General features: G+C 37.4%; 1 protein-coding gene across 1 annotated transcript in view; it reads right to left on the bottom strand.

Moving 5' to 3' along the window:
* The window catches only part of LOC136871679 (retinoblastoma-like protein 1), a 114,231-nt gene that overhangs the window by 5,145 nt on the left and 87,071 nt on the right, over nt 1–22,015 (bottom strand). The window contains exons 11-12 of the mRNA XM_067145177.2: nt 14,886–15,061; nt 1,612–1,773 (exon numbers count right to left, since the gene is read on the bottom strand). Coding sequence (XP_067001278.2) covers nt 1,612–1,773; nt 14,886–15,061 — 338 coding nt within the window. The remainder of the gene's footprint in view (nt 1–1,611; nt 1,774–14,885; nt 15,062–22,015) is intronic.

The raw sequence follows: 22,015 nt of genomic DNA, 5'->3' as shown, positions 1-22,015 counted from the left end.
AGGCGGGGGTGGGTGTTTGCGGGGGGAAGTGTACAGGTGTTACAAGGAAGTTAATTTAAAATGTTAAAAACTTCTGTCTTTTTGAGCTAAAATGTCTCTTAAGTATCTATTTAAGTCCCGAAGGCGTAATTAAAATAACTTTTTGTTTTAATACTAGAAGTGGGTGTTGTAAGCTTGAAGAAATGTTTTTAACTAGAATGTGTTTCTTCTTTCATTGAATTCTAGTCTTCTTCCTAGTTGCATTATACTGTGCTGGAAAATGTATAGAAAAGGTTGATCCACTTGCTTGTTCTTTTCCAAGTTCAAAAGGTGGATTCACTGTTGGTTTAAGTTAGGAGTTGTGTTTACAGACATTTCAGGTTGGATAGCTTGTTACACGATCCCTGTCCGATTCACTTTCTTTACTCCGCGTGTTTACAGGAAGTGGATCAACCTTTTCTATACATTTTCCAGCACAGTACAATGCGACTAGGAAGAAGACTAGAATTCAATGAAAGAAGAAGCACATTCTAGTTAAAAACATTTCTTCAAGATTACAACACCTACTTCTAGTATTAAAAAGTGATTTTAATTACGCCTTCGGGACTTAAATAGATACTAAAGACATTTTAGCTCAATAAGATAGAAGTTTTTAACTTATTTTAAATTAACTTCCTTGTAATACTGATACACTTCCCGCCGCAAACACACACCCCTCCCCCTCCTCCAACCCATACGTCCTTTACGAACAATAGTTTTAAAGTCAACAAGGATTTTATTATGTGCCTACTTTAATGCCTTTTCATCTAAACTTTTGTGTGTACAGCTTGAAACATGTACTGTTATTTTTAATGATATTATAAATTGCCAAAGGCAAAATAAAAAGATATCGATTAGGTGGAAAATATTTTCTTACGAAACCATTAGATTATATCATCTATCAACTATGAAGTGGATAGTTTGTAATGTGTCATATGTTACGTACACATGTTAGGTGACCCTCTTAGACTGATTCTGATGGATCTGTCAGCTTCCGCTTTGAACGCTAGTGCTGTACCGCGTCTGGGGAGCCATCTGGTGACTTCCACTTCTGTTATAACGTCTAAATTCAAAAGCTCATTGTTCAAGAAGCCTTTCTTGTGGACAGTCATTTTCTTCTGATGACACAGAGCACACTTCTCAGTGAAACGTAAAGAACTTCACCTTATTTTCTTGACACGGCATAAGTCCAAAAGCCTATTTCATGTCTATAAGTACGGGCCGTGAAAGCATCAATGGCAACATCATATCTACAGCTCCATGGGTAAATACACATAGTTGTCTCTTACTATTTTTTTTTTTTCAAAGGATCATATACTTCCCAGTCAATTTGAGCTTCCACAAGGGCAAATTTTTTACTTGAAAATTAAATAATCTAAAACTTGAAATCAAACACATCTAAATAACTCTAAAACTACCTAATAGGTCTAAAATGTCAATCAAATCTCAAAATGGAATTCTATAATAATTCACTTCACACATAACTGGTAATACATATCTTAAAGGTAAACATTCAAAAACTATCCATGCAATGTTGGGTACTACAGCTAGTATTTTATAATACTGTAATGAGCTGTATATTGCTGTACTTACCTTTGATGGACTTCTACTAAAACAAAAACTGTGCAGTCGTGTAGAAGTAGGTATTTCTTCCCTCTTCAGAGCTTCAATGCTAACTTTCTTAGAAATTTTTCTGCATGGTGATAAAGGACTATTTATTCTACGAGGCAAGGGTGATAGAGTCAAATTTTCAGACTAGAAAAAGAAAAAGGAGAAACATATTTAGATCTACACTGCAGGTAAAATAAATACAAATTTAACTGTTGTAGAGGGTACTATTTATACGTGCTTATGAATAAGCCACAGATCATCAGTTGAAATGATTAGTGCAGAGAGCCATAATGGTTAAACCCCTCCACTACTTTACAAAGGAAATGTGATACATCCTCCTTTTCAATACATACACATATCCTCTTTAGATGAAGTAATATTAGTCATACATGTTTCAGCTCATCTGAGCCATCTTCAGTGACAAAAGGTTAAAATTTACTTAATTGATGCTAAAAGAATATGTTAAAACACAATGAAGAATAGAATGAAAAACAAATGAGACACAATGGAATTAAAACAATAAGTAATTATAGCGAGGTTGTGGACCTCTTAGTCTAAATGTGCAGTATGTTACAATTAAAAACGATGACAAATACACTGTGTTGAAATTGAAAATGACAGTCTGTTTTCATTGAGTTACAATCTCAGACAAGAGGGCAGCGATAAAACTGAGGTAACTATGTTTGTGAAGAAAACGAATGCCAGGTAAAATGTGTGTGACTCACAGTGGAAACCGCCAATGAAGTTCAAATCTGTAATGGAAAAATTGAGTGTGTATAAGAAACTTGGGCTAATAAGCAAAAAATAAGTGTGAAGAAAACTTACTTATTAAATAGTTGCACCCTCGAACGGCCTGACCTTCTCTATTTGGCGGTCACGTTTTCACTGAATGTGTCTGTTGCTGGCTCAGCTATGTTTGCGAGGATGAGAGGAGCGAAGGGAGAAGGGGAGGGAGGTGCTGAGCTGGTGGAGAGAGGGGGAGTGAGGAGTGGTGTTGAGTTGGAGATGGAGGAGGGGTATGTTTTTGTTATCGAAGTGCTGACAAATACATGGAATTAATGTTTCAAGTAGAACGTTCTTTTTTTCACTGACTTCATTTAAATTATGAGAGAGGTTTCTAACTTGATCTATATCGATGTACAGTAGGTGCTCTCAAGAATGTTGAGCAAGGTGCCTTTTTGTTCATAATGTAAAATCTTAAGATCTTTATCTATTGTCGTATATTCGTGACTGGATTCTTTATGATGCTCACTCATAGCTGAAAAAAATTATTATATTTGAGAGCGTTGTGAAGTTCGGCGTATCTTATGACAAAATTGCGGCTTGTTTGACCAACATAGCTAGAATTACAGGATTGGCATTCTAATTTGTAAACTCCTGAGTTCAAGTATCTATTATTATTATTGTTGTTGTTGACAGTGTGCAGATTGAAGATACGTCTGGAGTTGGTGTGGGAGGTTCTAAATGCTTTTTTAATGTTGTGTTTTTTAAAGACATTAGAAATTTGGTAAATGCTACTACTATTTATTGTGAAAGTAGAAAACTTCTCTTTGTCGGTGCGACGTAAAGAAAAAAAAAACTCTTTGTGAGCGGAATCTTTTTCTAGGGTAGTCTTAGGTCTGCTTTTATATCCATTGATGATTCTGTTGATGAAGGTTCTATTGAGGTAGTTTGCAATATTGTAAATAGTATTAATTTCCTTTTTGTAATTCTTGCAAGGTAAAGGAACAGTTAATCCCCTGAGTACCATACTATTGTAAGCTGCTTTCTTGTGTATGTCTGGGTGCAGAGAAGTTTGTTGGATGGTATTGATGGTATGGGTGGGCTTTCTGTATATATTAAAGAATATAATGTTATTGTAGTTGCACGTAATGGTTAAATCCAGGTAATTAAGGGCATTATTGTTTTCTGACTCTATGGTGAATTTTATATGCTGAGCTGGAGTTGAGAAGTTCAAATACCATATTACTGCTAGTAATACGAGAGTCTAAAATAACAAACGTGTCATCCACATAGTGTGCCCAGTGTTGAATGCCGTTAATCTTACCAATGACGTGAGAATGTTCTAAATGATCGATGTAAATATCCACAAGGATCCCTGAAGCCAGAGACCCCATAGGAAGACCCATCTGTTGGTAAATGACATTATTGAAAGGGAAGAAATTGTTATTCAATGTGAATTTCAGAATCTGAATAAATTCTTCTATTTTGCCAATACTTAATTTACTGAATTGGGAAAGATTTGTTCTTAATCAATTGTATGGTGTTGTTAACAGGCATATTAGCATACATGTTAGTAATATCAAATTAATGAAATGTGTGGTGTTTTTACAAATTAAAGTACTTAATTTTATTGCAAAATTCCATAGAATTTTTCACCCGACGTATTGGCTTGAAAATGATAGTGTGATTTAAGGAATTTGTGAATGAACTGAGATACTTTATAAGTCGGACTATCTCTGAAATTGAATAATGGGTCTTATGGGGACGTCTGCTTTATGGATCTTGGGTAGCGCTTTCGCTGTGGGAAGCTTCGGATTCATGATAATCATTTTGGATTTTTCAAGGTCATTAAACAAAAATGAAACGTTCTTAATAATGGTTTTCAGATCTCTTTGTATTTTATTTGTTGAATCCTTCTTAGATGTTATGAAGTTGTTTTCTGTAAAAAACATTTTTGCTTTATTGATATAGTCACTTTTGTCCATGAATACGGTAGCGTTTCCTTTGTCGGCTTTTGTTATTATTAAGTCATTGTTTTTGACCTTTTTCTTTAATTTATGGACGTTAGCTATGTGATTCCCTGATTACAGTAATAACCAGACATGTTACAGTATTAAAAATTAAACAGTATTTACTTGCGTATATATCACCCTTCCTACCTGGAAATTGAGCTTAAAAACAAGGGGTGCAAGATATATGTGGGAAGCTAGTATATCAAACTTTATTAGAATTAAAATACTTTAAAAAAATAATAAGGCCTCATATTTTGCATACAAGATTGCATCTTGTTACATTGCATAACATTTTATTGAATACTGAAAAAGGTTTTGTCGTCGCCATAAGACCTATCTGTGTCGGTGCGACGTAAAGCCCCTAGCAAAAAAAAAAAGTTTTGTTTGTAAGATTTCATTTGTAGCCGAATATGCTCCTCAGCTGTTTCCACTTCCAATTCACTGCTCAGAAAAAGAAAAGTAATAGGCCATCCACCAGCACTCATCATGTAATATGCATATTTCTTATTAACGAGTATACCTGAAACTGTTTACTGAATATTTTAAACAAACCAGTAAACTTTATCTCAGTATTCATCATCACTGCTATCAAGTTCTCAACTGCTCTCCTGTGGAAATCTATGGAAAGATTTTCTTCATAATCTTTGGCATCTTCTGAGATAGGGACATTCACTTCCAAAGGGAGAGTTTCATTCTGTTTTTGCCAGTTGTGTATATTAAACTCCATTACATTAAATTCTTGGGTCGCATCGCAATTACTGCATTTCTGCGCAGATTAAATCTGCTCAAATTATAAAATTTGCCATTAAACTTGAACGCTTTAACGTTTTAAAAGGAAGTATGACTAGGTAACCAATCTCTATATAACAGTAATCACAGAAAAAATATGGAAGGGATCCAACACTTCGAAAAATGAAGGTATCGGCCAAAAAAACACAAGGGCCACGAAGGGCGTGAAAGTTAAAAACCCCCTAGGCCTCGAATACTCTAATACTTATTACAAGTGATGAAAATCATTTTTCATCCGTATTGAAAGTTTCATAAACTGTATATAGGATAATATCTTTTGTTTATTTCCACCTATTCAATACATTACAAGAAGTTGGCATTTACTTTAAAACATTATTCAGATGAGACATGTTTTGCCTCTCGCTGTGAGGCATCTTCAGTCATTATCAAAAACCTTATTATTTTACCAGGCATCTGGTTAAAGATATTCAAAAATGTGTTTGATGATTATAAGAGAGGTAAGATTTACGTTAGTTATAAACATGTTCATGAAGTAACTAAAAATCTAATATATTGATAAAAACATATGTAGTTCTTTGTTGAATAGGACTTGTTTGATTGTACTATAGTAAAAGAAGGTGGCTTGAAGCCGTAGTCATTAATAGATGTCTAATATATAGTGGAAGGCATAAAATATCAGTTCTATGAGAATATACATTACATTCAAATGATACTAAAAACTAGTGGATTCAAAGGTAGTACATATAAAATGTTCAATGAAATAACTATAGATCTAATAAAATGATAAACACATATGTAGTTCTTTGTTAATTAGGACGCCGTAAGATTGTACGGCTTAAAGCCGTAGTCATTAATAGATGTCTAATACAAAGTGGAAGGCATATGAAATCAGTTCAATGAGAATATATAATACAAACAATTGATACATAAAAACTGGTAGATTCATAAGAGGTACATTTAAAAATGAAGGCGTCATGTGACTATAAAAGACAGTTGATGGCTTAAAGCCGTAGTCAAAGTTTGAAATGTAGGTCAAATAACTGCTAAATATATGGTAAAAAGATATAAGTCAAAATATACAGCTTAGTATAAAAAATATGAAGGAAAAACATTCCAATTGCTTGACAAAAGTTACTTGACGTTGGCATGCGTTTGTCCGTGATATTTATTGGTCAACATTTCGTAGGTTATTTTAGATTTATTCGGCAAGATTGCGTTGACAAAAAGTTCACCATATGTTTATAGTTGGCCTAATTTGTAAAAAGAAAGTTGCAGAGATGATGATGGGTGGAAATTCTCAACGTTGGTATGGTTTTCTGACGTGAAGGTTGGAGAGCTGTTGTGTTCTTCTTCGATGACAATATATTTTATAAAACGTTGATTGTAAATAATTTATACTATTGAAGAGTATTATGGAAGTTTGATGAAGCTGTTGAATTATTGTTGTTATAGAATGAGGACAACAACTTAATAAGTAAGTTTAAAGTTTCTTCACACTTATTTTTCATTTTTACTTATCAGCCCAAGTTTCTCATACAATCTCATTTTTTTCATTACAGATTTGAACTTCGTTGACGATTTCCACTATGGTCACATACAGTTTACCATGCATCTGTTATCTTCTCTAACACAGCTTCTCAATTTTTTCGCTGCTCTCCTGACTATTTAAACAATAATGCAAACACACCTAGCCAACATTGGAAACAATCACTGAGAACGGGAACGCTAAAATTGAGAAGATCAGGCCTTTCAAGAGTGCTAATATTCTAAAATTTGAACTTCATAGGTGGTTTTCCATCACGTGTCACATACATTTCACCCGGCATGTGTAGATTCTCAAGTTTTTCGGTCCCCTTTTAACTATTCGTGATGATGACTACAGAGACAGACTGTCAATTTTGAATTTTTAACACAGTGATTTCTTCCTGTTTTTTTAATTATATCACACTGCAAAATTTTTAGACTAAGAGTTCCACAACCTCACTATAAACACTTATTGTTCCTTTCCATCTTATCTCATTTGTTTTCATTCTTTTCTTCACAGGTTTTAACACACTTTTAGCTTGAATTGTATAAAAATGTTAACGTTTTTTCACTGAAGATGTCTCAAACGAGTTGATTATTACTCCATCTGATGATAGAAATGTGTATATATTAAATTGCTTTTATTTCTGTCATGTCTCTTTGGTTTTTCATTTCTTTCCTTCATTATGTTTTTAACACATTTTTAGACTCTATTATGTAAATAACTTCAAGCCCCTTTTTTCACTGAAGATAGCTCAAATGAGTCAAAACATGTTTGACAATTAATACTCCATCTAATGATGGAGTTGTGTTATGTATTGAATAAGAGGACATATTCAGTTTTCCTTCGTAAAGTGAAAACCATCAATACAGAATGATTCTAATAGGTATCTTGTAATAGGTGCTTTTCAGTCTGTCAAACACACAAGTTCAATATAAATATTACACTAAAATAAACCTGTAAAATGCACACCATTAAGCAAGGAATAAAAATACACACTATTAAACAAAGAATGACACATTTCATTTCTAAAAGAACACCATCAGATTCTATTGAGTCACACTCAATATTTGGAAATATTTATGTTTATTTCTGTCTAAACACCTGAGAATTTAAAATTCGGAACTTAAACAAGTCCTGCCTTGCCTCCACTCCAGCATACAATGAGAGGCTTTTATAAAATAGTTACTCTTTCATTGGCTCGTATACAAACAGGCTACCAGTCCCTCCAATTATATCACGCCCCCCAACCTGGTCAGATCAGTGACACGTTGCACTTCCCCTTCAGCTGGTTTACTCCTAGTGTTCAGTTAGTATTATCACTGTTATTACCAACATTATTATTATTTCTTGTATTGCAATTCTTTCAAAAACTATGTAAGGGTTCTTAACCAGCATTAAATGGTCTGCCTACCATACCAATCATTTTATTATTATTATTACTTTTTTGACCACGAACATACTAGTGTCGAAGCAGGCGGAGAGGTGATACTCCGACGTGGCGCGTCCCAGGTGGTGGATGGGGGTCCTCACCGATTTGTCGGCAGACTTGAGCGAAATAAAATAGCTCTCGCAGACCAAACACTCTCCACAATCTTGTTTTTCTTCATATCATATTTCATTCATTACCTTTCCAGATCACATCTGGAATTGTAAACGCTGACCATGGTCAGACTCTTGATCATTGATCAGACAATCAACCTAGTATGGGGAGTCTTCTATTGAAGGAATCCACTTGTTTGGACAGTTTTTATATAATCACCCAAGCGAAGACACCATTCGGATACGGTGGGGTGTCAGAAGATTAAGGCGAGTCGGAGCGCCTGGAGACACAATGAACAATCATGCAGACTAATCAAACTAAGAATGTACTTAAGTTCTACAAGCCAGGAAAGTTCTCATATATGGCAACATTAAATATCAATTCATTGATGAAGGTTGGTAAGTTAAAGCATCTAATTGATATTTTGGATCAACACAAAATTGTGATCACAGCTCTTCAAGAATTATGCAATACTGATCAGAACCCAATTGAATCAGGTGGGTATCATCTCTATAAAGGACCTCCAGGTGAGAGAGTTATGAGGAATGTTCCTCAATTCAGAGTTGGTTTCCTGGTACACAATAGAATTCTAGATTCCATTATTGATTTTTCCTCAAATTCCCCACGAGTAGCATTGTTAACTATTAGAGTGGAAAGCAAGATATACACAGTGATAAATGTTCATGCACCAACAAATGAAAAAAAAAAAAAAAAAACCAACAGAACTGACAAGGAGGGAATGGATCAATTTTGGGATGAACTTGACCAATTGGTAACGAATATACCTGATACTAATATTAAAATTTTACTTGGAGATTTCAATGCAAAGATTGGACGTGAGAAGAGATTTCGTGTAGTGGTGGGGCGATGGCCAGCACATAAATTGACAAACAAGAATGGTGAACGGTTAATTGAATTTCGTATTAACTATGGACTAATTTTGGAGATGACAAGGTTTAAAAGAAAACCACACAAATTAATGACTTGGAAATATGTTAAGTTAGGTGAGGCTCAGATAGATCATGTGGCCATGGATTGTAAATTTCATAAAGAAATTTATAATGTAAAGGTTCTTCGTGGTGTTGATGTTGATTCATATCATTACATCTCAAAGATTAAAATAAAATTAAACTCCTAAAAGGAAAAATAAACTGCAAAAATTCATTAGGAAAAGAATGTATGATCCTAGTTCAGTCATTAATAATCCAGTATACTTTCAGAAATCCATAACGTTTTTAAGTGACAACTTGGGGACCACTGTTCACAAATTGAAAGCCTTAGCAGAAGAAGTTGCTCCCATTAAAAATGAAAAAAATAGGCATGGTGGAATGAAGAGTGTGATATAGCAATACTACACCAGCATAAAGCTTGGTTGAATGACCAGCAACAAAAAACTGAAAGTTCTAGGGAAGAATTAATCAATGCTAGACAATTAACAGCCAGAGAAATCAGAAGGGTTAAAAGGAACCATCCGAAGAAAATATTAAAATCTATTGATGAAGCTTTCAATCACCATAACAAGAAACTATTATAGGACATTTAAACAATACCAAACAAATTATACACCTCTACTCTTCTGATGAAGGATACGAATGGAAAGGTGGCTCATAATGATTTATGACAATGCAATAATTTTGGCTGAATACTTCATAACACTGCTTAATAGTGATGAACCTGAAGATTATTTTGCATGTGATCTGTATCCCAGAAGTAAAACACCTCTGGAAAAGATCATATCACCAGTTTACGATAAAGTGCATGCAGCTATTGATTCACTTAAAATTTTTAAAGCTGCGGGAGAGAATCAACTAATAGCAGAACTTTGGAAGAATGCAAATGTATAGACTATTTGGAATTTACATGAACATCTCATTGACATATGCAATACTGAAAAATGACTGAAGAATGGAATGCTGCAATTATACACCCTCTACACAAAGAAGGTGACAGATCAGATCCTAGTAATTATCGAGGAATTTCTTTGCTGGATATCACTTACAAGATTTTTTTAAAGATTTCTGTATGCCAGAATTCATGAACAACTTGATAGTGAATTTGGTGAATATCAGGGTGGTTTAGTGATCACTTTTGTTGATTTTCAAAAAGCTTATGATAGTATCCATCATGAATTATTATTGCATATCCTTACTGAATTCAGTTTACATCGGAAACTTGTTAACCGTATTGCGGTCACTCTTAGAAATACAAAATCTAAGTTAGGTTCAGAAATGAAATCTCTGAGCCATTTGAAATTCATACGGGTCTTCGATAGGGAGATGGATTATCCCCGTTGTTGTTTAATTGTGGGCTGGAAAAAATTATGTATGAATGGAATAAGGTATGTCCACCGACTGTTAAAATTGTCTCGCATTTGCTGATGATCTAGCATTATTAGCAAATTGTATTGAAGAAGCTCAATTTCAAGTACAGGAATTGGAACGATTAGAAGCGAAGGTTGGGTTAAAAATTTCTTTTGAGAAAACGGAAATGATGCCATCTTTTCAAGTTGACACTTCACATATTATGTTAAATAATACTCATAAAATAAAGGTTGTAGACAATTTTAAATATCTTGGTGAGATTATAACTTGGAATGCTAACGAAAAGGCACCAATAGATAGTAGAACTCAAAAATTGAGACGAGCACAACAAATTACCTGGCCGAGTTACAAGACACTAATGACTAATGCTAAATTTTGACATTATTACTTCATCATTAAGCGAGAAGCAACATATGCAACTGAAACATTATTTAAACTGAATACACAATCAACAACAGACAAACTGCAGAAAGTTGATAGAAGAATTCTTTGGACAATTACACATGATGCAAAAATGGTGAATTTCATTCTTTGGACACATACCACTTACCAAATACTAGACTCCTGTAACAACTTTTTGATTTCTTTGGAATAATAAAACAAAAAACAGATGGTTTAAGGAAATACAAATGGATTTAGATGAATTGAAAATTACTAAAGATCAAATTGAAAATAGAGAAGAGAAACGGATTCTAAATAACAACAACACTATCACTAAAAATATTGCAGCGTAAGCAGTATGTTATATCTTCAGACGAACAGGCCGCAAGATCATCCAGAATGAAGAGTTTTGGGAAAGGAAAGTTGTCAAGTTTTCAAAGCTAAACTTATTCTTTGAAGACTTTGTTGTATAAGGTTTGATTTTGGTGCTCCAATGTGGGTGTAAACAGTGTAAATAAATTACTTTTTGAATTAGTGAGTTTTGTAAGATCTTATTTTTAGTGATAAATGATCATCTAAAAGACTGCTCGAGTGGCAAGGACAATGCTTACAGATAAGAATATCCTAACCCACATTCCAGACCTTGGAGATTACCTCTTATGAGATTCACTAAGCACAAATGAAAAAAGTGTGAATGTTGTCCAGATGTTAAGTAGAGCAAATAGGGGGAATTTTAAAAATAATTACGGGTGCCAGCCAAACCCATGGTGTTTCTCATATAGGAGTACTAATCATAGGCAACGTAGACCCATGGTATTCCTCATATATTGGTACTACTCTTAGGTAATGCAGACCCATTCTGAACACAGGGGAATCAATACATTCGAGCGCAGTGCTTGCCACTTACTCTCCCTAGATATTTCTCTATGCAACCGAGCACGCCGCCTCGGTGGAATACACACAATGACACTTATCACAAGCAACGCCCAGATCTGTAGTGTTTCTCGCATAATGGTACTGCTGCTAGGTAACGTAGATCCAAGGTTTTCTTCACAAGGTGGTACTAGTCGCAACTAACGTTGACCCATGGAGTTCCACACATAATGGTACTAATCACAAGTAGTCTCATGGTTCTAGTGTTGTCATTCCTTGGTCACCCTTTTAGTTGTCTCACACGAGAGGCAGGGGATACGGTGGGTGTATTCTTCGTCTGCGTCCCCCACCCACAGGGGATACAGGGCATTTTAAAAGGAGCATTACGAAGGTAAGTGTTATTGTCTTTTCAATTTAATTTATAATATTATTACAATTCAAGTTTTCGTTTAATGAGAACAAAGCAATTACAAATGAATGGTGAAAAGTTATCAATGAACATTTCATTTTACTATCAAAGACATGGAATTATGTTATAATTAAGAGTGAACTGTAAGCTACACCACACTCAAACTAATGCAATGCCTATGTACTGCCATCTTTGAACGATTAGCACAAGTATGTCTATTTTTTTCATTCACTCTCCTTCTTTACCATGCATGCTCACTCAATCTGTCTCTGTCTCAAAGTACTACTCATTGCATAAGACGTGTTGCGTCTACATACCGTATTTCAGCACACAATCATCCCAAAATTTTTGAAAAAGTAGTAGAGTGTGACTATTATGCAAATATTTTTTTAGTACCAGTATTGTATTACTCAAATATGTATATGATATAAGTTTAAGGTGCATGTAATACATATATACATCAAAATAAATAAAATAGTCCAAATCAATATTCATAATTTATTCGCAACAGTTCAGCAAATGTTTCTCCAATCTCAAAATAAAAATGAAAATGTTCTTGAGTCAATTGTCACTGATTTGAGCATTAAAGTAAAAATATTACACTTGCAAAAAATTTTCATTGTTGTGAAATACAAATTTACAAAATAAAAAAATTCTCATGCACACATGTCTACAGAAATCACGTTACTCACAAACACATGCATCTGTACATTCCAGAGCAGCCGACACTTCTGTGAGAGTAGCCTACCTAATAAATAGGAAAATGGAAAAACCTACATACCCCCAGGACATGGAAAGGCTCACTTCAGGTGAAGTACAAGGGTTACAAGCATGGGTGTACCAGTCATAAATTTCCCAATACCGGAACGCTCGATTATGTATTATAATAGCAGACCACAAGAATGTGGCCACAGGTGGCTGGTTACATGACAATGTTAAGAAAAAACATTGATAAAAACAAATATTAACTTTTTTTTTGTGAATTAGATTCTCAGTGACACATTTTGTTGCAATTTGCCTACACATTCTGATACCAGGACATCCCTGGTTGAAAGGCTTTGAAAGCTGTAGTAGAAAACAAGTTGTGTGATGCCGGTATCTCCTGGCGCCTTTGCCGCCAAGCGATAACTTACAGTCTTACGTATTTCAAATAAGAACTCTTAATATTGCACTGGTGAATAATTTGTACATTGTGTCGCGAACACATTATGAAACTACCAATAAGCCATGCTTCGTACGTATACCGGTGTTATTTATTTATTTATTCATACATTGTGCAACATCTTGCAAACGTGACTGTATTGTTAAACTGCCCATAGGCAATATATGCATTTAAAATGTGCATTCATATGCAATTTACACTGCAGTTCCATTTACCTTTTAAGCAGCTTGATGAATAAAATCTGAACATGCAACAATTATGGGATGAAATTTTAAAATCTGATTTTTGTATTGAAAATAAAGGATGTGAAGGAGACCCAAATTTGGCAATGGAAATTTTACAGCAGAGCTGAACAAAAGTGTCTGGGGGGTATAAAAATTGCACATCTATGTTTCGACTTTCTTTTTTAACACAACTGGCTTTACGTTGCACTGACACAGATAGGTCTTATGGTCAGATTTTGACTTCTTGCGCTACCTATAGGTCTTCTTAACAAACTAAGTTATGCAACAGTTCAAGTCTTCACTGCTTGATGTCATGAATATACAATTAGTTAAAAGAAATTAATGAAAGCTGGAATTGCCTTTTTCTCAAAATACAAGTGTTCTCAATAGGAACAGTCAATAATTAATATCTTTAGAAGTATTGCACGTACAAGCATAAACACTTTTTAAAAATGCTCAGTATCTTATGCCAACTTTAGAACCAAAAAAATCTCCAAAATGAAAATTCTGGCTAGGTCCCTTTCTGCACAATGGGTCACATATCAGTCTCGCATGATCATTCCATTCAGGTCCAGTCTTAGATCGAAAGCTTAATTTTGGTGTGACAAGTAATTTCGCTGTTTTTTCCACATTCATCCAGGAAATGCTAACAGACTGCTCAGCAATTACACTCCCTTCTTCTTTATACCTCTAATAAGGGTTGGTTTGGAATAGATGATTAAGAATCTAAATGTGTTTCAGATAGTGATAATCAAAAACTTGAATAAATGTAACACATTTCTTTAATAAATGAATGATAATTTTTGTATTAAACTAATATGATCTTATTTTAGTCTTGTGAAAGTACCGTATTTACGCAAATAATACCCGCACATTTTTTAAACATTTGGGGCACGAAATTGGGATGCGGGTTTTATTTGTGTCAATGTTGGCATTTTTTTTTTCAAAATCAGCCTTCCTAAATTTCGGGTGCGGGATTATTCGGTGGCGGGTATTATTTGCGTAAATACGGTGGCGGGGATTATTCGCGTAAATACCCGCACATTTAAAAAAAAATAATTGAGGCACGAGATTGGGATGCGGTTTCTGCGTCAAAGTTGGCATTTCTTTTTTTCAAAATAAGCCTACCTAAAGTTAGGGTGTGGGGATTATTCGGTGGCGGGGATTATTCGCGTAAATACGGTACTTTTTCCCTTAGTGATTATCTTCTTAGGTCAGCAATATTTTGCTTCTCATGTCAGGTCACACAATAATTGAAAAAATTTCCCAAGCATTGATTGGTAATGTCAAGCGAAGCAGTTGTCAAGAGAAATATATAAGATAGTTGCATTACCTGGTTACTGGGTGATAATTTCTTAGCAAATTCTAGTATTTTCATCCGATAAACATTGTTGAAAAATTCTTTCAGGTCTTCAAAATTAGCCGATGTTCCAGCTAGATGAGTGGGTGCAGATGGTAGCTGTGTGATGGGTAATGTACTAGATGAACAGATATGATCCTTGGGCTCATCTGTAAAAATAACAATTACCCATGCACACACTTTTAGACCAATGATTTACCAGTATAATTTTAGACTGAGAAGTATAACACTTAACATACCGTAAGATAACTTATTTGCTCTCCAAAATTATAAATAAATTGGGTGCAATATTGTAGAAACATGAAATACAGATACAATCACACTCCATTTATTTACAATCCAGCTACTAAATATTCCCAAAAACTATCCTGGCATCTGGTTGGAAATGAAAAAGGAAAAACACTCTCAGGACAGCTGACGATGGGGTTCGAATCCACTTGCCTCCCGAATGCAGAGCTTGGCTGCATAACCATAGCATGTTAACATGAACGGCTACTCTGCTCAGTGATACTTTTACCAAAATGTAATACAGGACTGGTGATTCCGGTATGGGTATAATCAAAATCATGAACATTTGCAAAAGAAAAAAACAACATATGGTTGCCTAGTTGTACTTCCTCTTAAAACAATAATCATCACCACCACTCCCAGCTCCAGTAGACTTTTCTGTCTACAATGGCTACTAAGTTTGCGGTATAAATTGGTGAGAATGGCTCTGTTCTGATGCACCAACAAAGAAATGGCTGATATACACCTAGCCTATGGCACAGTAAATGGCAACAGGAAAGAATTGCAATTTATTAGTAGACAAGCAGAATATCATATATCATAGTGAAAAGTGCTGGAAACAAAAACATTTTTTACAACATCTGTTCCAATGAATAGATATAGTTTTAAAATAGGCTAAAATAAGTAAATCCATTTCCCTCCCATTTCACCACCCCATTCAACCATCCACATTGATTTTAATTTATTTCAATTTTTTTAATTCACATAGATTTTAAGTAAAACAAGGTACTTATTAAGATGTTCTTAAGAAGATAAATACTTTGTAATTTCAACTAAGTGTTGTAATACAGCTGAAGATGTTCCAAATGGAATGGAACATGTACTGTATATGATTGACTGATTTTCTTAAAGCAAATATAAGTATCAAAAAGGTGGAAATTTACTGTTATTGATTCATTGTAAACAGGAAAGGAGCCACAGTGATTTATGGCAGCCGAAAACCTAATCACCGCCAACGTCATCATGCAACCTTCGTGTCCATTGGTGGACGACTGCATGAAGGAGGGAGGAAGAAAACCCTCATGTGACAGCAGTGCGCACATTTCAGCATCTGTTTAGTGTCAATATTTGGTCCAGCATTGTTGGTGACTATTTGCTTGGGCAGCATGTCCTTCCCACTTGTCTGAACGGTGAGGAACGCTGCCGTTTTTCTGGTAGAATCACTGCCTAGATTATCAGAAGATGTCCCTCTGGGTATTTGGTTGTGCCATAATGGCACTCCATTGCATTTCACTTGCCGTGTCACAGAGAACTTAAATGATTATTCCAGCGAGATGGGTAAGCCATGGTGGGACAGTTAAATGGCCTCTGCATTTGGGCTTCTCTTTTTATGTGAAGATCAAAGTAGAAAGGTGGAATATTGAACATTTACTGTAATAAAACTATTCGGTGCATTGTTTCTTTATTCAGTATTTCATTCCTCTCTCAATGTTGTGAGTAAATGTATGCACGATCAAGTGGCAGCAGCGATGCATCTTCACGCTTGTTAAATACACTGACTGACAGTGACAATGCAACACCAAGGAGGAGTGGTTCGAAAGGGATGAAAGTTGGGGAAAAAACAGAGACGGCACGGATGAATAATTGATATTTATTTCAAACCGATATGCAGGTTACACAATGCGCACGGCATCGACTCAGTAGGATGTAGGACCACCGCGAGCGGCGATGCACGCAGAAACACGTCGAGGTACAGAGTCAATAAGAGTGCGGATGGTGTCCTGAGGGATGGTTCTCCATTCTCTGTCAACCATTTGCCACAGTTGGTCGTCCGTACGAGGCTGGGGCAGAGTTTGCAAACGGCGTCCAATGAGATCCCACACGTGTTCGATTGGTGAGAGATCCGGAGAGTACGCTGGCCACGGAAGCATCTGTACACCTCGTAGAGCCTGTTGGGAGATGCAAGCAGTGTGGGGGCGGGCATTATCCTGCTGAAACAGAGCATTGGGCAGCCCCTGAAGGTACGGGAGTGCCACCGGCCGCAGCACATGCTGCACGTAGCGGTGGGCATTTAACGTGCCTTGAATACGCACTAGAGGTGACGTGGAATCATACGCAATAGCGCCCCAAACCATGATGCCGCGTTTTCTAGCGGTAGGGCGCTCCACAGTTACTGCTGGATTTGACCTTTCTCCACGCCGACGCCATACTCGTCTGCGGTGACTATCACTGACAGAACAGAAGCGTGACTCATCGGAGAACACGACGTTCCGCCATTCCCTCATCCAAGTCGCTCTAGCCCGGCACCATGCCAGGCGTGCACGTCTATGCTGTGGAGTCAATGGTAGTCTTCTGAGCGGACGCCGGGAGTGCAGGCCTCCTTCAACCAATCGACGGGAAATTGTTCTGGTCGATATTGGAACAGCCAGGGTGTCTTGCACATGCTGAAGAATGGCGGTTGACGTGGCGTGCGGGGCTGCCACCGCTTGGCGGCGGATGCGCCGATCCTCACATGCTGACGTCACTCGGGCTGCGCCTGGACCCCTCGCACGTGCCACATGTCCCTGCGCCAACCATCTTCGCCACAGGCGCTGCACCGTGGACACATCCCTATGGGTATTGGCTGCGATTTGACGAAGCGACCAACCTGCCCTTCTCAGCCCGATCACCATACCCCTCGTAAAGTCGTCTGTCTGCTGGAAATGCCTCCGTTGACGGCGGCCTGGAATTCTTAGCTATACACGTGTCCTGTGGCACACGACAACACGTTCTACAATGACTGTCGGCTGAGAAATCACAGTACGAAGAGGGCCATTCGCCAACACCGTGTCCCATTTATCGTTCGCTACGTGCGCAGCACAGCGGCGCATTTCACATCATGAGCATACCTCAGTGACGTCAGTCTACCCTGCAATTGGCATAAAGTTCTGACCACTCCTTCTTGGTGTTGCATTTGCTCTGTCAGTGTGTAATAAAGAGCGTTACTGAGACCAACAGACAAGACGAGAAATGATTGGGTGCATTATGTGTCATAATTACCGTGTATTCTTATGTTGTGATCACAATTTTGGCTGCTTAATAGACAAATTGCCCGTAAGAGACAAGGACAATTCTGCGTGAATCATATGAAGAAACTTGTTCATTCGTGCAGAGCATTATCACCCCACTTCTCCTCCCTTCCCAGAAGCACAGCAGCAGGCAGCAGTATGCGCTCTGGCACAGCTAATACAGTGAGTTCATCAATTTGAATCGCGCACCCGGAAATAAAAAAGTAATCTCATTTTCTCTGCCAATTCAATTGGGCCACTGTTTTTTATAAAACACGAAGAGCATCCTTGATTTTTTGTTGGTATAATTTAGATACAGCTTGTATGTACAGGTTTGGTGGATGAGGAAAGGCATACAGAAACACATACATGTGGGTTCGGCATTAAGTTAAAGCATCTTCTGTTCTTTTCCATATGGTGGAGAAGACATTTAAGAGAACATGATCCTCCAGACCAGACCAAATTTCTGGATTCAATATTCGAGAACAAACAGCAAGATATCTCCTCGACATCTAACCAGGTGGAAGTTTTTCCAAGTACTACATGCTCTTTGATCAGTCTTAGATACAGATACAGAATTGCATTGCTTATACTGTGTCCACATGTTTTTACTTGTAGTGGGAGTGATTTTTTGAGTATACTAACTATATTTTGAAATATAATATGTGATATAGATGTTGATTCCCATAGGGCAGGGATGGCGAACCTATGCCACGCGTGTCACTAGGTGACACTAGGTGACGCGTACATGATTTCGGTGGCACACCACATGCACATAATAATGTTTTTATATACTCTTGTACTACAGACAATACATATCTTATAGTGTTTCCCGTGTAAGAAATAAATATCGAAAATATAAATACTTGTTCCATTTGGACGTGCAATATGGCAACACTGCTACACTGATAGGTCTAAAAGTCAAGTGAGATAAGGGTCGTTTTCTGGTGGCTTTGTATACGGACCTTTCAAACATGTTTTCACTGCCGAAAAGAACAGAAACTTAACAAAGGTAGTTATTATTTATTTAGCGTATGATGAATACAATATTATTTACAATATATACAACTACCATCTCAAGCTCGTAACTAAAGTTCCATGTCAAAATTTAATAGCCAGAGAAGAGCTTCGTTTGAGACACAGTTTAAGTCCTCAATAGAGCCTCTGTAACTACGCAAAGGACACTCAAATGCAAGGTGTTCCACTGTCTGTTCCCCTTGTCCGCAGTCACATTGCGGTGATGTCTTCCATCCCCATTTGAAGAGAGTGGCTCCACATCTACCTTGGCCGGTCCTAATTCGATTTAGCATCCTCCACTGCCGTCTGGGAAGAGAAAAACCATCTGGGCACTTGCATGGGTTCTCAATGATGTGGTGATGTGGTAATGCGGATTGCTGTTGCCATTGTTCTTTCCAGGTGTCCGATACATTAAAGGAGGTGTCCTGTAAATTCATTGCAGTACGCCAAGAAGGGTGTCTGGATTTCAGTCGTTTAGCTGGGGAAGCTGCTATGTCAGAATGAATAGGAAGGTGAGGATTGTTTTCAATTTTCTTCCACAAGTTAAGCAGTGACTGTGATCTTCTTAGGGATGGAGGTGGTATGTGGCTTAGGGTGGGAAGCCAGTGTGTGTTAGTTGGTCGGATGCATCCTGTAATGATACGCATTGCTTGGTTCAGCTGGGTGTCTACTAATCCAGTGTGAGCACTGTTAAGCCAGGTAGAGCAGCAATATTCAGCGACGGAATAAGAGAGTGCAAGAGCAGTGGATCTCAGGACTTGGGCATTAGCACCCCAGGATGTACCTGCCAGCTTTTGGAGGATGTTATTTCTGGTCTTGATCTTGGCTGACACATTATAGAGGTGATTCTTGTAGGTCAAGGACCTGTCCAGGGTGACTCCCAGGTATTTTGGGTTACTACAATACTGCAGATTCTCTCCTTTGAATGGTATGGTTGGTTTGTACCCAGCACTTCTATTCCGCAAATGGAAGGTAGACACAACAGTTTTCTTGGGGTTTGGTCTAAGGTTGTTGTGATAAAAGTAACTGTCTAGAATCTTTAAGTCTGATGTAAGCGTCGACTCAGACTCATCGAAGCGTTGATGTTGGGCAACCAATGCGATGTCATCTGCGTAGATGAATTTTCTGGATTTAGTTACAGGAAGGTCATGTGTGTACAGGTTGAATAGAAGAGGGGCCAATACAGAGCCCTGAGGGAGTCCGCCATTTATCTTATGTACTTTACTTCTGGAGTCTTCGGAAAAAATCTGGAAGTACCTATTACTCAGCATGTTACTGAGTAATGTGGAGAGTTTCAGACAAGGGATGATGCTGATAAATTTGAGAAGGAGCTTATCTTGCCACACGGTGTCATATGCAGCTGTCAGATCTAAGAAGACGGCCGTGCTTACCATTTTGTTCTCAAATCCATTTTCAATATGGGTAACTAGTGCTAAAACCTATTCTTCACATCCTCGTCCAAGTCTAAATCCAGCTTGCTCGACTGGAATATGCTGGTTTATTGTCGCAAAAATCCTGTTATATATCAGCCTTTCCATAAGCTTCATTGTAACACTGAGTAGTGCTATTGGCCGGTAACTCTCAACTTTTGTTGGGTCCTTAGATGTTTTCAATACAGCTATTATTTTTGTTTTCTTGAAGACTGAAGGTAGGTTACCTGTCTCTAGTATGTTTGTGAAGAAGTTAGTAAGCCATTTAGCAGCAGCTGGTCCAAGATGAAGAAGGAACTCTGGATATATACCATCAGCGCCTGCCACTTTGCCAGGTTTTAGACTTTCTAAGGCCTGCTTAGTTTCTTGTAGTTGAAATGGGGCAGAGAATTCAGAGGATCGTTGAGCCGAATGTTTCTTTTCCTTCAGGAGGTGCTTTACGTGCCTTCTATGATGCTTTTCAACTGAGACCTTTGAGGTACAGATCATATGCTTGGCCATGTCGTCTAGACTGATGCTTGTTTTCGGTCTAATTTTGCTATTTGGTGTGTCCAATTTCCTGATCAGGCTCCAAGCTTCTCTGCTGGAGTGAGTGAAGTCTAGGGACTCTACTGTTTCTTGCCAAATTCTCTTCCTATTTTCATCTAGGGATTGTAACAGTTCCGAAGCTGTATCTGGGTCACCATTGGCCTCAAATTCTTTGAAGAGCCTTTCACTCTCCTCGTTCCAGCCGGGGATGTATTGTTTACGATATCCTCTTGGGATACATCGTTTTGCTGCACTTTTAACCACACCGATGAATCTGCTGTAGTTACTATGAATAGGTCTTATCCATCGCAGGTTGGAGTCAATCTGTTTAGAAAATTCTTCCCAATTGGCTTTTTTTAAATTCCATCTCTTTTTCGGGCAGGAGTGAACGATGGGCACAAGCAATCCAGACTGGATAATTATTGGTCTGTGCTGACTGTGAGGAAATTTGTTGAGCACTGTGCGTCGTATGTTGCTGAGTGGGTGTTGTGACTGCGTTACAAAACAGAGATCCGGGGTGTATTCTTTGTTCCATCGTGCAGAAGAGAAGGAAGCCTTATCCTTGGCATCATAGATAAGCTTAAGGTTTTCAGTTTCCATCCAGTCAGTGAGCTTTTCCCCATTACTGTCATTCTCTTTGTATCCCCATAGTGTGTGATGGCTGTTGAAGTCGCCTGCAATTATACTTGGATTTTGCAGAGATGGAATTGGTGGAGACGGCCAGGGAGTTCCAGGAGGTTTATATACGTTAACTACTGTCAAATCACAAACTTTGATTGAGGTAGTAAATATTTCATTATCTGAGAAGGATGGCAAGACTTGATAGTGGGTAATATCACTCCTCACATAGGTG

This window comes from Anabrus simplex, chromosome 4, assembly GCF_040414725.1.
Source record: "Anabrus simplex isolate iqAnaSimp1 chromosome 4, ASM4041472v1, whole genome shotgun sequence".
NCBI classification, from domain to species: domain Eukaryota; kingdom Metazoa; phylum Arthropoda; class Insecta; order Orthoptera; family Tettigoniidae; genus Anabrus; species Anabrus simplex.
The sequence above is the reverse complement of the archived record's forward strand: the minus strand, read 5'-3'. Positions and strand labels throughout refer to the sequence as shown.